This window comes from Cheilinus undulatus, linkage group 1 (genome assembly GCF_018320785.1).
Source record: "Cheilinus undulatus linkage group 1, ASM1832078v1, whole genome shotgun sequence".
NCBI lineage: Eukaryota > Metazoa > Chordata > Actinopteri > Labriformes > Labridae > Cheilinus > Cheilinus undulatus.
In genome coordinates this window covers 23,003,405-23,022,864 of record NC_054865.1, presented here as the reverse complement: position 1 = coordinate 23,022,864, position 19,460 = coordinate 23,003,405, and the positions used below count along the sequence as shown (strand labels likewise).

Here is a 19,460-nt window from a genome sequence, read left to right as displayed (position 1 = left end):
CCATCTATCCTGCATTGCATTCTTTTGTCAATTTTTCTCTTTCGTCCACGTCCAGGGAGATTAGCGCCATGGGTTATAAACTTCTTGATTATATTACACACAGTGGACAAAGGAATTTCTAGATCTCTGGAGATGGTCTTGAAACCTTGAGATTGTTCATATTTTTCCACAATTTTGCTTCTCAAGTCCTCAGACAGTTCTTGGATCCTCTTTCTCTTCCCCATGCTTGGTGTGACACACACAGGCACACAACACAAAGGCTGAGTCAACTTTTATACATTCTAACTGGCTTCAGATGTGATTTCTAGATTGCCAGCACCTGTTACTGCCACAGGTGAGTTTAAATGAGCATCACATGCTGGAAATAAAATGATTTACCCACAGTTTTATTAGGGTGCCAACAGTTTTGTCCGGCCCATTTTTTGAGTTTTGTGTAAAATTATGTCAATTTTGGATTTTTTCTTCGAATTTTTTCTATTGCTCTAATGCACATAAAGGCAATAAACATGTGTATGCCAAAAACATTTGTAACTGCAACAATTTCTGGGAGAAATGGTGTATCTTCTGGAAAAATTCCAGGGGTGCCAACATTTTCGTCCATGACTGTATAACATTCCTATATAACAAAGACAGGTAACCAATGAGTGTGTTTCTCAATGAATTATTTATTTTCACCCTTCGAAAACCTAGGGCTCTTAAACATAAACAAGGCATGGTCTATTGTATCACCTGTTGCAGGGATGTGCAAAAAAATATGCAAGCATCTCAAAAAACTATTCAAACCCCAAAACAACCACAACAAACAAAAGCCCTAGTTGGCTGCCATTTTTTTCACAAAATAAAGTTAGAAGGAATCCAAAGTCAATAGCCTATCATATAACAGAGAGCGAGCCTCATAAAAAAACAACAAACAAACAAAAACAAAACCCACTCAAATTGTCATGATGGTAGATACTGTTGTGCAGCACAGGGTAAGATGTGTTTAGTCTCTTTATTAACTGCTAACATCAGATCGACTAAATTCCCTGCGATCGACCAAATTCTTAATGACCAATTAATCGATCATCGATTATTTGTCCCATCCCTAGTTAGGATGCCTCCCTGTGGAAGTCTTCTGGGTGCATCCAGCTGTGAGGAGACCCAAGGGTAGACCCAGGACTTGATGGTGGGGTTATTTCATCTGGCCAGAAAATGCCTCAGAATAACCCAGAAAGAGCTGGAAAATGTCTCTGGGGAGAGGGATGTCTGGGTTGACTTGCTTAGCCTGCTGCCACTGCAACTTGGCCCCGAATAAGTGAAAGAAGGATGGATGGATGGATGGATGATGGATGGATGAATGATGGATGGATGGACGGGCGGATAAATGGATGGATGATGGATGGATGCGTGGATGAATGGATGGATGGATAAATGATGATGCATGGATGGATGGATGCATGGATAGATTGATAGATTGATGGATGGATTGATTGATGGATGGATGGATGAATGCATGGATGGATGGACGGACGGACGAATGAATGAACGAATGATGGATGACTTATGTGGGCCACCATTTGGGGATCGCTTTCTAATTGTATCACAAAGTTTTAGTCATACAGTAAAGCATCAAGTTCTATTGTATTGTGTCGAGTCATGTCATGTTGTATTTTGTCAAGTTGAATCTTGTTATGATGTACTGTGTAGTGGTCTTTACTCTTTTATATCGTATTGTATTGAGTCGTACTGAATCTTACCTGTTGTGTCATGTCATGGTGTATTATACCTTGTTCTACCATATAATGTCATGTCAAGTCAAGCTAATTATATCGTACCAAGTCATGCTGTGTCTTATACTGTGTTGTATTGTGCTAAGTCACATCCCACTGATCATACTGTATTGTGTTGTGCTGCATTGTATTGCGTTGTATTGTGTCATTTTCTGTCTTGTCACATTGTCTCATGGCATGTTTGTCTCATATTATATCCTTCTATGGCATATCAAACTGTTTCTAATCATACTGTATTGTATTGTGTCATACCATTTCCAGTTGTATATACTGTTGTATCGTACTGTATCTCTTTGCACGTTATCTTATCCTACAATGTAGAGTTGTATTGCATTGGTATTGTCATGTGTGGTATCAAATTGTACTGTGACGTAGAAAAAGTCACATTTTTTCTCACACTGGGAAAAATTGTAGACTTGTGCTAGCACCCAAGATTGTTTTTTTCTTTGTCTGTAACTTTCAATTATTTGTTTTATAATTATTTTTACCTCATGTTATTTTTCATAGCAGAGGAAAGATGAATTCAGCAAAAGTAAAATTCCCCTAAATAGTAATCGACCTTTACTGATGTAACAGGAAAGAAAAATAAAAGATTTTTCCCTTGTTTGCTAATCGTTACATCATGTTCGAGTGTAGTGTGGGAGGGGAAAACAACAGAGAAGGAGTTTAAATCAATAACTTCAATAAGAGAGCACAGCTGCTGAGGAGGATGACTCCTTCATCAGTCTGGAGTCTGTTCACCAAATTATGAACTCTTTAACATTTAGGAATGTAATAAACACACTCTTTGAGGGATTGTTGGTGCCAAAAATTAGCAGAACATAACCACATAATTTTAACATTTGAGTTTGAGAAGTGCTTTCTGAGAATCTACCAAAATTTTCCACCAATGTAGACAGGTTGGCAGCTTAGATGAAACATAATCAGGATGATTGTTTGTGGAGCCTGTAGCCTTTCAAAACTCATTTTAATTTAAATGACAGAATGAGGCAACATCCACTGAGACACACTTTTTTACTATATAAGGATCTTCTGTTGGACATAGATTCAGTTGAAAGAAAAAAAGCCTGTTTTTCTGTTTTTTCGTGATTATGTAACACAGATAGTTGCTAATTTCAAATAAACTTTAGATAAATTACCAATGATCCCATATGAGAAATTCAACATTTTGCTGTTTTGGCTTCACAGTCCAATGAAATCATTTTTGATTGCTGCAGCCAGGGTTGTAAAATATGGAACTTTTAAAGAGCTTCAATTTAGAGGAGTTATCAGTTCACTGTTTTTACTAAATAGCCGCCTTTGGAGTATTTTGCACAGTTTATTAAAGCTTGTGCTTCACTAACCCATGGGCAAGTCATTATAACGCTTTTAGTTGCAGTTAAGTTTCAGCAACATTTTATTACCAACCATCAACAAGCAGCTATCTGTTATTAGTAACGAGCCACTAAAAGAGTTGAGAACTGTAAACAGGGCAGCCAAAAATATTAAAATACTCCATGATAAAGTATGATATTCAGTCTGTTAATTCACTGCAAAAACTCTTACGCTTACATTTACACAGAAAAACATCTTACGTCAAGAACGTTAAGCAAACAAAAGGCCTGAATTTCTTGTTATTCATAAAAAAATGGATGTCACCGCAACAAGCAAATCTTAATTTTTTGGATTCTTAAATGAAATTTGATGCATTCTAATGTATTTTTCAAGAAACTCTAACCTCACAGAGCAGGTGACTTGGGAAGGTTAGATGCTGGATTTTATCGTAACTCATGCTTTTTACAGAATTTTTTTCTGATTATGAACAAACCAAGCCCTATTTTCTGCTTCTTAATCTTAAAACTAGATGTTTATCTTGACTGGTGCAATAACTGAAGAATGCGCACAGTTTGTTTGTGTAAGACACTTTCAATAAAAATAAATTGTTAGACCAATTACAGCAGAAACTCTTGCCTTGAGGATATTTCTTTTTCCTAGGCGAACAGTCTTGATGAAGGGGATTTTTCAGTGCAGAACAGAGACATCCAGTACAAATAATCTGATTTACAAACTCACCAACCATCTGGTCCAGATGGTGTCAGAATGACTGTTGTGAAAAGTTGCTGACCAGCACAGTGGAAATGTGCATCATCAATTTACTCTGTTCTTTTCTGTGTCCACCATCCTACAGGCTTAAATAACATCCTGGATGGTTAGTTTCTAATAAACCTAACACGACTAAAGCTGATGATTTTTACAGAGAGAAGAGCTAAAAAGCAAATGTACTTCATGAGCCTGGAGCTGTTTATGTGTCAGCTTGTTTTCATGTTTTTAACCACACAGAAACACAGGCTTACTTACCAGTGTTTGCATCATCCCTTTGGACTGCGGGATGACCACTCGGAGGTCAGTCTTGCGGCTGGTGGGGACCAGACTGTTTCCAGGAGGAGGGAGAGGAGGAGATTTGGACTGTAGGATCTTTCCTAAGCTGCTTACACCAGGTGAGCCCACGAAACCGTTCACTGCACACAAAAATGTAAAAAAAAAAAACAAAAAAAAAAAAACAAGGACATCTCAGCAGGTATGGAGGGCAAACCTTGTGTTTTTTTTTAAATTGACTGACAGGTTGATTGACTGATGGATTCATGGAGAGTATGGCCTTTTCAACATGGAGCAGAAGGCCTGTATGTGCCATCTGTTCAGTCATCGTGCCAGGGTTATTTTAAGGCTTCTTTCACTATTTTTTCTTTTGTGAAACCTACGAGGCACCTGGGTTATATAATACGTAAGGATTTAAAAAAAGTAGTTTCAGCAGGTGGGGAGGTTACAGTCCCATGTGTTATATCCAAACACTCTGAACTGAGAATGGAGAAAGTACAGCTATGTATTATACAGGAGATAATAATGAATAATTGATGTTGTCTTGCTCCTGACATTACATAATGCCAGTGTTCATATGAGACATGATGTTCTGGGAGAGAGGGAGAACACGAAGATGACGTGGAGGACCGTCTGAGAGGAGGAACGTCGGTAACACGGGCTTGAGATCAGAAAGGTTCAAAATGACACAGGTCTGCTCAAGCACTTTATAAACAGTGGCTGATTTGAAGTTAGAAGTCTTTAATTGAATGTGAGGGTTTCAACACAAAAGTTTTACAAACACCACCCTTAGTTATGTTTGTTAGTTTGGTGTTTTTTGATTAATTTAGTTGTAATCCACAGAGAGAGAGTATGGTCTTCATTTTTTACTTTGGAAAGTGTGCAGGAGTTTACATGTTATTTAAGCGCACAGTCAAATCAAAACACTGGGGAGCTGCCAATTAAAATAATATCAAAAGATGACTACAGGCCTAGCGTTTAGCTGCACCCATCTCAGCTGCTGCTCATTTCTTTAATTGAAAATCAGCCAAACTGCACTCTATTGTTGGGGTTTTCCGAACAGTAAACCATCATTTTTGTTTTCACTGATGAATTTCACATAAGGGGAAAAAGACATTAAAAGCAGCCTTCCTAGTTAATCCTGTGAGCTACTACTAAAAAGCATTCTGGGACCTTCCTGGTTCATGTATTCTCACAGCATGCACCAGGAAGGTCACTCTTAACAGCTTTCCTCCCTTGTTATGTGCATAAGCTAATTCATGACACCCAAACATCAGTTCACTGTTTGGTAAATATACCTAATGTACAGCTGTTTTCATCAACACAGGCCTCAATTTGAAATAAGAGGTAAGCAACATAGGTTGTTGTGTGAGCATTGCATCTGGTCTCTATTGGGCCTAGAAATGTCTCCTGGGACCATAAAGTGTTTGGGAGGATTGAGTTCAGTGTTTCAGGGTTATTTTGGGTGACAATAGAGTCAAGCTCGACAGCACTGCTTTTGTCTGGACCAACTCACCCCTGGTCAGGCCCTCTTGACATCCACAGCACAGGAGCTCATGGCACCTCCCCGCCTGGACTAGGCCATGCTTACTTGCCACATCCACCCCTTACTCCACCCTAAAGGTGGATGCAGTTGACATCTATGTGAGTTTCATTACTGCCCCCTTCTAAATTACATTAGATCAGTATTGCATACATTATAGTGTCCACTCAAAGTGCTCACTTTTCCTTTTATATCTTGCTCTATAACCCATACACAGTTATCTGGGTTTGTGCCAGTCCTTCCATTAGTGTTACATCCAACCCTTCTCCACAGATGTCTACAAAGTCCAGGAACCTTTTTACATGAAACACTGTTTTGATTCTTTCCCACTTCCTCTTAATGTCTGCAGCACAGTTAACCACCATGAGATGAATGCTAAGAAAGTTTCTCATTAACACAGATATTTCAATCATTTTCAGACTTATTCTTAGCCTCCTCCCTCTGCACAGCTGAACTCAACCTCAGCTCTTTCCACACTAACCCAGCCTCTGCATAACGCAGTTCTTTTTCAGTAATGATTTTATACAGTGCTGAAGTGGTACCTGTTCTTTCTCTACTTAAAATCTATCATAACAGTCACTCTCTCCACATTTTCCACTCTTCCTGGTTCTTCTGCATCCAGCAGCAACACTGGAGAGGAGCTCTCTCTGACGGTCTCACTTTGTAGCACACATAATCCATGAACACTCTCTCAGGGTGGTTTCATATTAGCGACTTGGAAAGGATCCAAGTACACTTGACCCCAATAGCCAGGCCCATTTTATCAGTGTGAACAAATCTACATCAAAATGGCTACTGTGGTTGCCTCTTCATCTTTTTTTTTACTCTTGGAAAATTTGCAACCCCCTTGCTTGATATTGCTAGCCACTTTAACATATGGAGCACATACACAAGCATAAGCACAAGCATAAAGGTACTAAAAAGTACTAAAAGTATAAAACAGAATTAGAAAACATGCATTATTCTAACACCACACATTTTCATCAGAAACATCTGATCTGTGTGATTTCTTTCTTTCTTTATGATCAGGGTGGAGGTGGCTGAAAAATTACAATCTTTGCATGTATTTTTTTGTTGAATGTCTTGAAGTTAGATGCAATGTGTTATTTTTATGCAATGCAAGTAATTTTTTTCCAGTTCCACTATTTTGTTTTACCTCTTGCATCAATTCAGACCCTATTTAATATAATTTTTACAGTGATATAAGATAATTATCTGGACTTGTTAGACAAATCTGGTTTCAGTGTTCCAAGATATGTGGCTGAAAACTAAACAAACACTTGCTAAGGTCTGAGATTTTGTAATGTAAAAAGGCCCTTTTTCTTCCTGCTCTATTTTCACAGTTGTTGTAGGTTATAATTTAACTTACAACAATAAGTTATTTAAGTATATTGGAAATAAAATCCTCCAGATGAATTGATTCAGTAAAGTCTAGATCATTTTGCAGCACAAAACAGTGAGCAGACAGGAACACTGGAAGGTAATGACTTTTCTGAATATAGCAGTCTGCAGTAATAGTGTATTAAAGTATGTGATAAATTCTCTGTGATTATGATACAACACTGAGGCTAAATAATGTCTGCTCCAGACAGTAAGACAAACTCTACTACAATAAAGCAGTGTAATATGATACAATATGATATAATGATGAAAATATTAAATATTTAGAGCTCTCAGGCTGAGTCTAGTTTGTACATGATAATGAAAACCTGATTTCCCAGCTGTAATTTGTCTAACTTGTTTGACATTTACAGAAACTGGCAACCACAGAGAGAAAGGGCAGGATGAAGGAAGGAAAGAGCAAAAGAGAGAGAGAAAGCTGGTAAAGCCCCATTAGGGAGGAAGTAAACTTTCCACAAGAAGTCTGGGTGAGTTAATGTGTTAATGGCAGATGTTATTAAGGAAATATTCACCGCAGCGGAGCAGAGGTGATGATGTTTATATTCTGTGACAGCTCAAGAGCAATATTTCTGCTTGCAGTGACACTGCCTTAAACCCTTTCTGCTCATCTGCTGATGTTCTTTTCTACTTCTTTTTTCATACTGTGAACATGTTTAAATCCACAAAGCACTGATATAAAGGCAGAAACTGTCATCATAGCATTGTTGTTTTAAACATTTTCTTCAATATGTTGTTAAAATTACACTGATGATTTCTGCTGTGTCCTTTTTATTTCATATCCTACCTCCCTGAAAACTCCCCTCCTAACTGACAGGGAACATATCCCACTGTCTGGAACTTTCAGGCATGTTTGGGCCAAAAACTGAGGCTGAAGTAAGGTGTGTAATGGCAAGTAATCAGATGGAGAGGAGGACTGACACAACCCAGACCGTTCTCTGGATGTCCTTGCATACTAGCAGGGACATGGAAAATATAATCTGTTGGGGGAAAAAAAGTCCACACCTTTAAGACACAGTAGAGGGTGGATGAGCCTCTTCAGCCTGGGTTGTGGCACATGGTGATGAATCCTTAGCGCCTGACATGCCTAAAACTTATGCACATGACTGTATGTGAAAGAGCAGGGATTTCAGGTGTAGATGGTCCTGTAGCTTTCTGAAAATTTTCAGGAGTGCATGTGTGAAAACAACTACAGATGTGTTTTGATGGGATAGCTGCAGAAAAAATAAGGCACGAAAGGTTGACCCGATTATTAAGTTCTACTTCCAATAAGAATTAAAGAAATACATCAAATCTAACACATCAAATAATAAAGCAATTTAAAATGTTTGATCTTTTTTGAGGAGGATAAGGCAGATTTGCTGCTAATTAGCTCTGTTTTCCTGTTAAGTAAATCTTGAGGATGTGTGTAATGGCTTACTTTTCTAATTATATTGAGATAAGGGCTTTTTTATATGACCCGAAATCTTTCTAATCTCTATTTTATTGTCTGTTTTAAAAAATGTTTGATCTTTTTTGAGGAGGATAAGGCAGATTTGCTGCTAATTAGCTCTGTTTTCCTGTTAAGTAAATCTTGAGGATGTGTGTAATGGCTTACTTTTCTAATTATATTGAGATAAGGGCTTTTTTATATGACCCGAAATCTTTCTAATCTCTATTTTATTGTCTGTTTAAAAAATAAGAAACAGAAATTACTCAAAATGAGTTTTGTTCTTTTATCAACAACATTTAACAGAAATGAACTGAATTTCCCCTTTGGGGTTAAAATGTAAGCTGTAAAATTTTAAAAGTGCAGGTAATTTCAGGGCAGTATTTAGTATTAGAAGTAGCTTGAAAAATAATATGTGTTTTGTTGTATTAAATATCAATGTAAAGGACAAACTTTACTTTTGTCATTTATATGGACCCAATACAAACAACAAAGACATTCAATAAATGAGGTAGAACAGAAACAATCAAATTAGAAATAGGCTACATTAAAATATCTATAATAGGTAAGATTATTGATTTTGTTTATTGGGCTTTATTCTGATCATTTTTAGTGTTTGTTCAAAAACTACTTTAATCTGCTCAGCAAGCCAGTGCTGATATTATGCAGATGTTTGTAATGCTGACTCGATATTTCCGTGCAGTAAGTCCTGTACTCAACCAGCCAAAAACTGCAGGGGAGCAGTGGTAGAAGTTCAAGAGAAAATCTAGGTTTTCATATCTAAAAATCTAGATTTCCCACATACACAATTATGGATAAATTCAAGTTATTACCCACACCAAATTAGGACAACAAAGCATGTTTTCTCAAGACAACAGAATATTTTCGGCTGATCTAGAAAACAAAACATTAGTCAATGGCCACGTCTTCTTCTGTTTTTCTTTTGTGCTTTTTAAAACTCTGGAAACTTCAGTTAAAAAAAGTTTAAATTTATAGAAACAAAACACTAAAAAATGTCTCACTATCACCAATAAATCAAGTAATTTAAATGTATGCACACGTCTGCTTAGTGCTTCTGTACTTCTTTAATGAAAACATTTTTAAACTTCCTTGGTCTGCATTAAATAATGAAGTTCAAATTGACTGATACTTACCAACTGGCCCAGATCCATTTTGGAGAGCCATATCAGAACTGCCATGTAGACCACCTGCAGAACGACACAGGTGACGTTGAAAAATAATGAGAGAAACACACAAAAGACAGGTTAATATGGATGTGAAGATGGGGTTTAATGCTCAAGAAAGGCAGGGCAATTTTCAAAAACTACATATACTGTTTCAGTGTTTCAGTTATTCATAAGAACTGAACTTTTTTTTTTAGCTTTTAATACCAATATGCAAAGAATATCATGAACACCAAATCAATAATGGGCCTTAGTAAATAATTTAACAAAAAGCTCAGTCCTTTCGCGAAGTGTCTTCAGAAAACATCAATTATGAGTTAACGCTATACAAAAAGAGACTGATTATTCAACTGATGGAGAAAGGAGCACCCCCTGTGTGTGAAAAGTGCTGAATGAAATTAAATTTTACTTCACTTCACAATGCATTTCTGCAACATGTGCCCCCCTTTTGATGTGTTATGATAAAGACTTATTTGCCTTCTGTGTTCTTTTAATTGGGTTCCCAATTAGGTTTACATGCAGAAAGCTGACACCATGTGCTTACTAACCAAACATACATTTACCATTTATTGCAAAATGGATATACAGTTTTACTTGGTGGAGAAGGCTCTGCTCAAACGATGTTCCCTGCATTAGTCAAGCAGCATGCATTCACTTTCCAGGGAGTGCATAGCTAGAAACCCCCATATGAACAGATACATTACTTGATATGTGGTTATAAGTTTTCTGACATATTAGGGTGCAAAAACTTTATGCTATAAAGGGGCAGAGGAGGTTAAGCTTTGCCAGCAGCAGTGTAGTACATCAGCAATCACGCATGCAGGGATAAGTGAGAAGTGTTTCATATTTAAATACACCGCTGTATTGAGAAAAAGAGATGTTGATTGGCTGTGGGAGCTGTGAGGCATCAACTGACCATCAGATGATCATGGCTGGGTTGTATGACTGCTGTGTCCTGCATAAACTAACCTTAAACTTCATATAACGTGTAACAATCCTCCACATGCACATGCTGAGTACACACCTGTGTTTCCTGTGCTAGATGGTCTCTGTGGAGAGCTGATGTTTCTGTGGAGGTGACTGTGAGGTGAAGACAGGATCCCGCTGTCAGCCAGAGCTGCTGTGGCTGCAGCCAGAGCCTGAGAGGTCGCTCCTCCTCCTCCACCTGAAGCAGAGCTGTACGACATGCTGCCTTCTGCTACATGCATGAAGTTCTGGTGAGAGAGACCTGTGGACTGGAGAGAAAGTGTCACACATGTCCACATGAGCCATGCCGAAAACAGAAAGCAATACATGTAAACACTTGGATCAGTTCCTGTCTTTGTAAGATGACGGCTCTGCTGACAAATGCATGAAATAGGAATAGTAGAGGAGGAAAGGCAACAACTACATAGTCCTTTACATGGTTAGGATATATTCTTTAAATGGCATACAGCAATTTCCTGTGACAAATCTCATGATGGAAGCAGAGGAATATGACAAAACTGAAGAGAAGCATGATATCAGAGGCAAACGTTTAGATGGCTGTTCTAACAGTATCTGCTTAGGCATTTAGCTGCAGACATTAAGAACCACAGCTACACAACTGTCACTTAACTGTGATTAACTCTCATTTAACAGTGTGTGTGCCTGTAATTCATAACTAAATGTGAATTGCATTTTTTTTCTATGTTGAAATCATGCAATCTGAAAACGCAACACAATTTAAATGAGAATCAAAGGGTAAAATATAAATTTCTGCCAACATGGGAGTTAATTATAGCACTGATTAACTTCATAAAGGAAAAGAATCAGTCCAAACTGGAGCAACAGGAGGAACGGCAGAGGCTTTGGAATCAGGATTGTACATTGTCAGATCACACTACTGTCTACAACTGTCAGCCATCTGCGATACATGGTGGAATTGCCAGTCTGTCCTGCCCCTTTAAAACAACTCAGTTATATATTATTCATCTGATATTTTAAGCCACATGCTCATAAAGAAATAGAAAAATGATTCTTCTTGAGCAACAGGATTCTGGACGGCAGGAAGGATATCAAAGACAGAGTTTAGGTCAGGTTGGGTGAAAACAGGTGAAAATCAGACTAATATTTGCTTGAACTAGGGATATTTGGACTCAACATAGAGCCATACCATTTCCTAAAGACGCAGGGGACCGCGGACCTTGATATGTGGTCATAAATTAAGTTTCCTGACATTTATATGGATCTGATTTCATGAACACAAAACAGAGCCTGCAGGAACACATTAGCCTGAAGATAAGATGAAACTCAATTAACATCAAAGTTTGTTAATATGAAGCTTTAGATCAGTTGTTCCTCCATATTTCACTGATTCATTTACTTCTTTGAAAGATCGCTCTGAGGTTGTTAAAGCTGTTAATCTGCTGTTAAATTCGGGGTGGAGTTAAAACCCAGTTAAACCCCAGTACATGGTAAAACTCAACTTTTATATTATGTGATTAAAAACTGTTAAAGCATTGAATATGTTTACTTCATGAAGCATTCCCAAAAAATAACTTCAGTATTTCACCAAATAGAAATCAGGTTAATTTAGAAAGGCTACTTTCTTTAGTCTCTAGACATTCTGTTCTTTACTGACTCCAAAAGCTGCCAGTAGCTGTAATCTTCGTCCTCATGGATTCATCATGTCCTCACACTCGCTCTGTTTTTGGTCAAAGAGATTTAAATGTTCTTCCTCCTGTTTTGGTCAGAGTTACAGGGCCATCTTAAACTTGAGCATTATGTTAGTTTAGAAGATTTCAAAACTAGAATTAGGGAACATTTGACCAGTGTGTGCACATGTTTTTCTGCTGAAAGTTGCTGATTTCTTGATTGATGTAACCTTTGTTCTATGTCCTGTTTAATGTCCTATGCGTGAAACTTATCATGCTGCTGTCTTTGCCAGGACTCCCTTGTAAAAGAGATTTTCTCAATGGGAAATAAATCCTGGTTAAATAAATGTTAAAGAAAATAAACATTGCATGACTCTGTTTACAGCTATAAAACACAACCTGTTATCCATAAGTGCCTGCCATCTTGGATATTATTTGACCATATTCTTGATTTGCTGAAATTTAAGGTCTTAATTTTCCTTTAAGGTAAGAGGAAGGAGAGTGAAGTTTATATTCATCAGTAACTGAATTCTTGTTGTATCTACTGTAACAGCCCATCTTCATCTTGTGTCTTTATTAATGAACTGTTACAGCTGGAAACATTTCTATAAACATATTCTATCAGCTGAGGATCTGCAGTGAACATCATTGAGATGTTGTTAATAAAAACAATGCAGTTTGCAGCTCAAATAGAACTGTTTCCTGTTTATTCCCTACAAATTCCTGTCACTAGTTCAAGCTTTCTGCCGCTCAGTGTCCTAAAGAGCATAGACCCATGCTGCCTGTGACACCACATGCATATTATCAACAGTCCACCCACCAAGTGAGAGTACAGGTGTACTAGTACTTGGTGACTATTTTGAGGTTTACTGTATCAAACCATACCAAACTGTACTCAATCAAACTGTACCACCCGGTGGAAACGCAGCATAAATTACCCATTTTGATGGTTTTGCATCAATTTATTCTTGCATGTATACACCTCAGTCTGACCCAAACCGGCATCAGCATTCTGAGAATACTACACTTTGATCTGCAGAAAAAAAATCCTGACAAAAACAAGATGACGGCATCGACACAGTGAGGCCAAGTGTGAGAACCAGCCATTTTTTGGATGAACAAGAATACATAAGGCATGGTGTGTCAGCTGAAGGTGTTTCACATATTGGCTGTGTGTCAACTTTTTACGTATGTGGTTCAAGGCTTCTTGCTTGCTTGCATTGTAATTAATCTCAGGTTTACATCACTTTAGATACTAGTGCCAGCTAAATAAAACTGTAACACTGTAATCTAACATTATAAGACAGGAATATCTGATAGTAACTAGCTGCAAGGGTGCAGATTGCCGCATACTCTGGTGGAGTCAAACTTCCATCAATAAACCAATTCTGTGTGTCCATTACGTGTGTAGCAGGGTTAAGAAGGATAGAACTGATTAGTATAAAATACCACAGCATATACTTCACCAGAAAGCAGCTTACAATTTTATGGCTCTTCATCATGTTGTCAAACTCTTCGTTGATCTTCTTGTACTTCTCCTCAGTACTGGGGGTGAGAACATATGTAGTGTCTGGATCGGGGCTCTCACAGCCTCGGTGCTCCTTTTTGTTGAGAGCCTGGAGGTGAACATACAGAGGGATGGTATTAAGTTTAGAGAGTACGATTTAAAGCACCTGATAAAAAAGGGAAATTGCAACATTATCAGCCATTGTTTTACACACATGGTGACCTGAAGCACATGGACAAGTGTAGAGCTGACAGCCTCAAGTCAATTGGTCGATTAATTGGTCGATGACTTCATGTTCGACCAAAATCCAATTGGTCGAACAATCGCACGTGCTACTTTAATTGGAAGAATCAATTTTTTGCAGGGGTGAGAAGGAAGACATCATGTGTTTTTATTTTTTCAGTTATCTAGTGTTACAAAATAGAATTCACAAAAAAAACAATAACTATGAACATAACTATTCAAATATAATTTACTTAATTTACTTAATTTTGGGTTCATTTTGAATTTTAATTACCACCTAGATGCACTGACTACACTGTCAGTGATAAGTTTGATGTAGAAATAACATGAAGGTTTTTATTTTTGTCTTTTTTGGTCCGTCCCACGACCAATTGATTAATTGATGATGTGGTGTGATTTTAGTCGACCAAGTTTTTCTTTGGTTGACTACAGCCCTAAACAAGTGAGCACTTTGTAATGACAATAATCCAGTCAGTTTAAAGCTATTCCCATATGTATGTGATTTTTTTCTTTATGATCTCTTCATTTTGGAAAAGTTCTTCATTACAGACTACAGAGTCTAAATACAACATTTATGGAGAACATGCAGCTATCAAACCTGTCAAATACAAGAGGTTTTTGGAAGAAATGAGACAGAATAACAGCTAAAGATAAAGCAGATAAAAGTGCCTGTAATGTAAAAGAATCAAGCTGAGATTGATCACATTGAACTTAAAACATGATTTAATCATTATGTTTATGTAATACTATATGCTCATGTCACATGCTGAAGTCTTGCAGATCACAGGATGTGTATGGTTCTGGCTACTCTCTATCTAATACACAGCAGAGGAACAGGAAGGAAACCAACCACTGACAGGACCAGAGACCAGACTTGATTCTCCTGAGGGTCACAGTATACAGATTATGCTATAATACTGAGGGATATTTACATTTCTGCAAGGATGTGAATGAAATTTTGGTTAACTCTGAACTTAAACTCAACGGCCACATCTGTATGTACAGACGAATCTGGCGAAAAAAAGAAATGAAGTTTACAAGCTGCTATTCCCTGTATCATTTTCTACTACTTGAGCTTGTCTTTAACAACTGCTCAGTTTCTCTATAAAGTATGAAGATGTTCGTTCACAGAAACTTCAGCTGTTTAGTTGCATTGTTGACCCACAGAGCTGACAGTGAATATGGGGTCAGTAAATCTTAGCCAGTTGCTAAGCTACAGATTTCCACAGTAAGAAAGCTTGATAAACCCTTTTTTGAGATGGCATCTAGACGGTCAAAACTTTCTGATGAACACAGACTGCATGGCTAGCGTTTTGCCACCAGTTGGACTCGGACCACAAAATACATCATCACTGTGCATGGACACAAAAATGATCTATTACAGCTAGGAATGCAGTTTAACATCGGTATTGGTTGTTTCTACCGTGTTAACAAACATCAGACATTAGTTTATAATGTGGCATGAACAGATAGCAGCTACCAGTGGTTATCTGTCATGTCCAATCAACTTTATGCTGGTTTCCACTATATCTAACAGCTGAATCAAATAAGATAATTTTTACAAGGCAAGTTGAAAATGTTGGCATAGTGGGAGTCTTACACCAAAATTAGACCAGTATCAACATTTTCTAAATTGTTAAGTCAAACACTAGCACTGACCCCAATGTCCACAACAGGTGCATCTCTAAGCACAGAAAACAGTCTATTCTGGTCAAAACATTATCTTAAATATGCTGAGATGCTCAAAAGAAATAAAGGAGAGGTAAAGATGCCTGTTGATTGTCTGTAGCATCATCTGTCAGTAACAGCTTGTAGTCTGATGAGCCGTCTTGATCAAATAATAATACTGGTAAAAACTAGGGCTGTAAACATTAACGCTCATGACTAATCATGATTAATACGGAAAATTTCACTTTTAACACCCTCATACCTCTTGCCTGGGGGTGAAGAGGTGAAAGTGTAGGAAGTTATTTGTACTTGATGTGTTTGTCTGCTGAGTTTGCAGTTTATGGATATTATTGACCAGCAAATATATATATTGTAATTTACAAACCATTACAACAAAGCTGAGATTTTAAATAAAGCTTAAAAAACTCCAGGTTACCATACTTGTACTTCTTTTATCTCAAACCAAAGTGTAAATAAAGAGTAGTGTTGTAAATGTATGATCTACCACGATTAATGACAGCATAGTTTTTTGATAAACATCATTGTTTTTATCTATTTAATTTTTTAGTTCCTTTAATGATAAAGGTGGATAGTGGATAGAATCTGAAACAGTGACGAAAGTGTTGGGGAGAGACATGTGGGAAAGGGCCACAGGCTAGATTCAAACCCGGGCCGCCCGCGTACATGGGGCGTGCCTTAAACCATATGGCCACCTGCGCCCCAACTTCATTCATTTTTAAAACAATTACCAGCACTAGTAAAAGCTTTTATTCAGATCATTGCTCTCAATTCAAAACATCTTATTATATTAAACCAGAATGACCACTGGCTTTAAAATGCCACTGCAGGGTGTAAAATCATTGGACAGTGAATGTAGAGTGGTGGGTCAGGAAGAAATGCTGGGTTAGTTTTAAGTCTTGATGTATTCAGTTTTTCCCTTGAGTCAGAGTGTTGGAGTAAAGTTTGAAGAAAATCCCTCAAATGTTCCTAATATATTGATGTCAAAAGCAGGGGATGAACATGAGGCCTAATGACCTTGACCTTTAACCTCTAAAATCTAACTAGTTCATCTTTGAGTAAACATTTGTGCAAAGTTTGGGGAAAATCTAACAGAATGCCCTTGTAACATCATGTTTACAAGACCAGCCTGGATGTACTGTATGTACACACGTACATAGATGAATGGACACGGTCAGACAGGCAACCTGAAGACATAATACCTTACAACATGAATAAAAACACATGGTGTTCCTATTGGGGATAAAGAAAATGAAGTCAAGTGAAAAGCTGGCATCAGAATTTGGATCTTAAAAATGATGTTATGATTTGTTTAAAACATGGACGGATGAATTGATGGATGTTAATTTAAAGCACCTGGACTTTGGCAGAGTTATTGTAAAAAGGTCAAATTATACCGACATCATGCGTGTCTGAATGATGACATCACTCCTCTGGCATCCTTCCTGTCATCTCTGCTCCTCATTATGTTACACGTCGTAGCGTGAAAAAAGACGCACTGACGGCCAGCTGACTCTCTGTCCACCACATGTCCTCTGCATTCCCAGACACTGCTGCTTGTTAGCAGCTTTAAACACACACTCACAAGTCTATTTTCACCACACGTCTGAAACTTCATTTTAACAACTGGTGACCACAACAGAAGTCACACACTCAGTTCCTGCTTAATTTCCACACTTCAGTAAACATGAGCTGGACGGTTTAATTCTCAGAGCACACGCACCGTTTTATGTTTTTTCAGATCTGGATTAGATTGTCCCAGAACTTCGGTCAATTTAAAACGCTTAAGTACAAAATCAGACACTGTGTTCAATATAAACAAGAAATACTTAAGTTGTGTGCAGTTATGTATAATCAATCTTATTTTGCCCTAACTTTAATGTAATTATGGGTGACTCTCAAACTGGGAGAGAGGTGGAATCATGTTAGATGTGGTTATAGGGCCTCTTACACCAACACCTAGACTGTGGACTAGCACTACCAGCCACTGACTTTTGGTTACCAAACAGATTATTTCAACAAGCAGCATGAGGTAATGAGGTACAGGACAATAGCCCAGGCTTTTTGTATTCATGTTAAAGGCTGCTTAACTCTATGCTGTTAACTGCCCCAGTGGCTGGCAGGTTGAGCAAATTAATCTGACACTGCTCAAAAATATCTGTATTTGGCTGGTGGTGAGTGCAAATTTCTAATTTATGTGGTGCATAAAGCAGACTGACCAATATCATTACAAATCAGTTGTCTTGTAAAAACTATTTTGCTATTCATTTTAATCAATATGTTTGGCCTGAGTCCTGTCTCATCACTTGTACTGCAACCGGTCAGAAGAGGGAGCTCTTAATATTTTGGCTTCACTTCCAGGCTGCTGTTGCCCCTATCATCAACTTTCTCTTTATTTTTTTCCATTTAACCAACATTCATTACAACACAGGGGAAGATATTTCCACTTCAAAAGCTGTACATACAAACGTCATCCTTCAGTATTCTTATAAATACGTCTCCGTTTTCAGTGCCGCTTTTCTGATTTCTGTATGTTGTTCATTTTTCCCATTTGTCCTTCATCTGGGCTTGTTGCAGTCTCATCATGTGAGTCAGTTTTTCCATCAGATAAATTTCTTCAATGATCTGTATCAATTCATTTACAGTTGGGGGATCAGCTTGATACCACTTCCTAGTTATTGTTTTTAAGAGGCCACTGTCAGAGTTTTAACTTGTACATATTTTTCTGAAAAGTTACCAAGGTATGGTATGGATGCTTTCAAAGGTAAAGTATATCAAAACGTATTTGTTATTTCTGTATCTATTTTTTTCCAGTAAGTCGTGACTTTTGAATATTCGCAAAATATATGGCTATGATTAACATTTATTGAACCACAATCTCTCCAGCATCGGACAAGTATTGATTTTTGATTTTAGGTGTTATGAAATAGCGGGACAGATTTTTCCATAAGAACTCCCTCCATCTTTGAGAGCCAGGGGTTGTTTGGATGTTTTCCGGCATAATTTGCCAATACCAATACTTAATTTTTTTTCCTACTTCATCTTTATGTGTTAAGTTGAAGGTTTAGTTGGTCATTAAAAATGCATGGTAAAATTTTGATAAAACTCTCATCAACTTCCCCTCTTTATGAATTATTTTTTATAACCAGGCTCTCACTGACAGAGGTAGCTCCCCTGATTTCCCTATTATAGCAATCCTTTGCTTGTTAATAGAGAAAAAAAAGTCATGTTTGTCTTGGCCCAAGTTTTATTAATTTCCTGAAAACTCTTCAGTCTCTCATCTTTTTCCCAAACTTTTCATGTTGTAATTCTGTTTGATGGCCAATATTTAAATCCCAGCTCTTGTTGAGCTGGTGTAAAACTGTTATCATATGCTATCCATTTTGCTCCTTTTACCTTTACCTTCAGTCTACGGGCTGAATGAACCAGAAACAACTTGATGTTGGTCAAAATCCCAAACCATCAAGATTATTAAACTGTGACTTTAACCACTTAAAGCCTGAGAACACAAAAAATAGCCAGAAAATTCAAATTTTTGGGAACTGGAATGTTCATTTAACTTTCTACTGAAATTTCAAAATATCCAAATCTCCATAAAATTTAACATATATATATTTCTAGTATCTCATTTCATTCATTAGGTGTTTGTGGAAACCGACAATCCACTTGAGGGCATTTTGATCAGATTGTATTCAGAAGTTTTTTTGACTAATTTATTGAGCATACTGATT

At 37.5% G+C, this 19,460-nt stretch overlaps 1 protein-coding gene across 3 annotated transcripts in view; it reads right to left on the bottom strand.

Annotated features, from left to right (window-relative positions):
* Positions 1-19,460, bottom strand: part of LOC121513608 (myocyte-specific enhancer factor 2A-like) — a 97,792-nt gene that overhangs the window by 15,165 nt on the left and 63,167 nt on the right. For all 3 annotated transcript variants that reach the window (XM_041793465.1, XM_041793475.1, XM_041793455.1), the window contains 4 exons: positions 13,775-13,909; positions 10,703-10,913; positions 9,649-9,702; positions 4,107-4,267 (listed from right to left, as the gene is read on the bottom strand). In XM_041793465.1, coding sequence (XP_041649399.1) covers positions 4,107-4,267; positions 9,649-9,702; positions 10,703-10,913; positions 13,775-13,909 — 561 coding nt within the window. The remainder of the gene's footprint in view (positions 1-4,106; positions 4,268-9,648; positions 9,703-10,702; positions 10,914-13,774; positions 13,910-19,460) is intronic.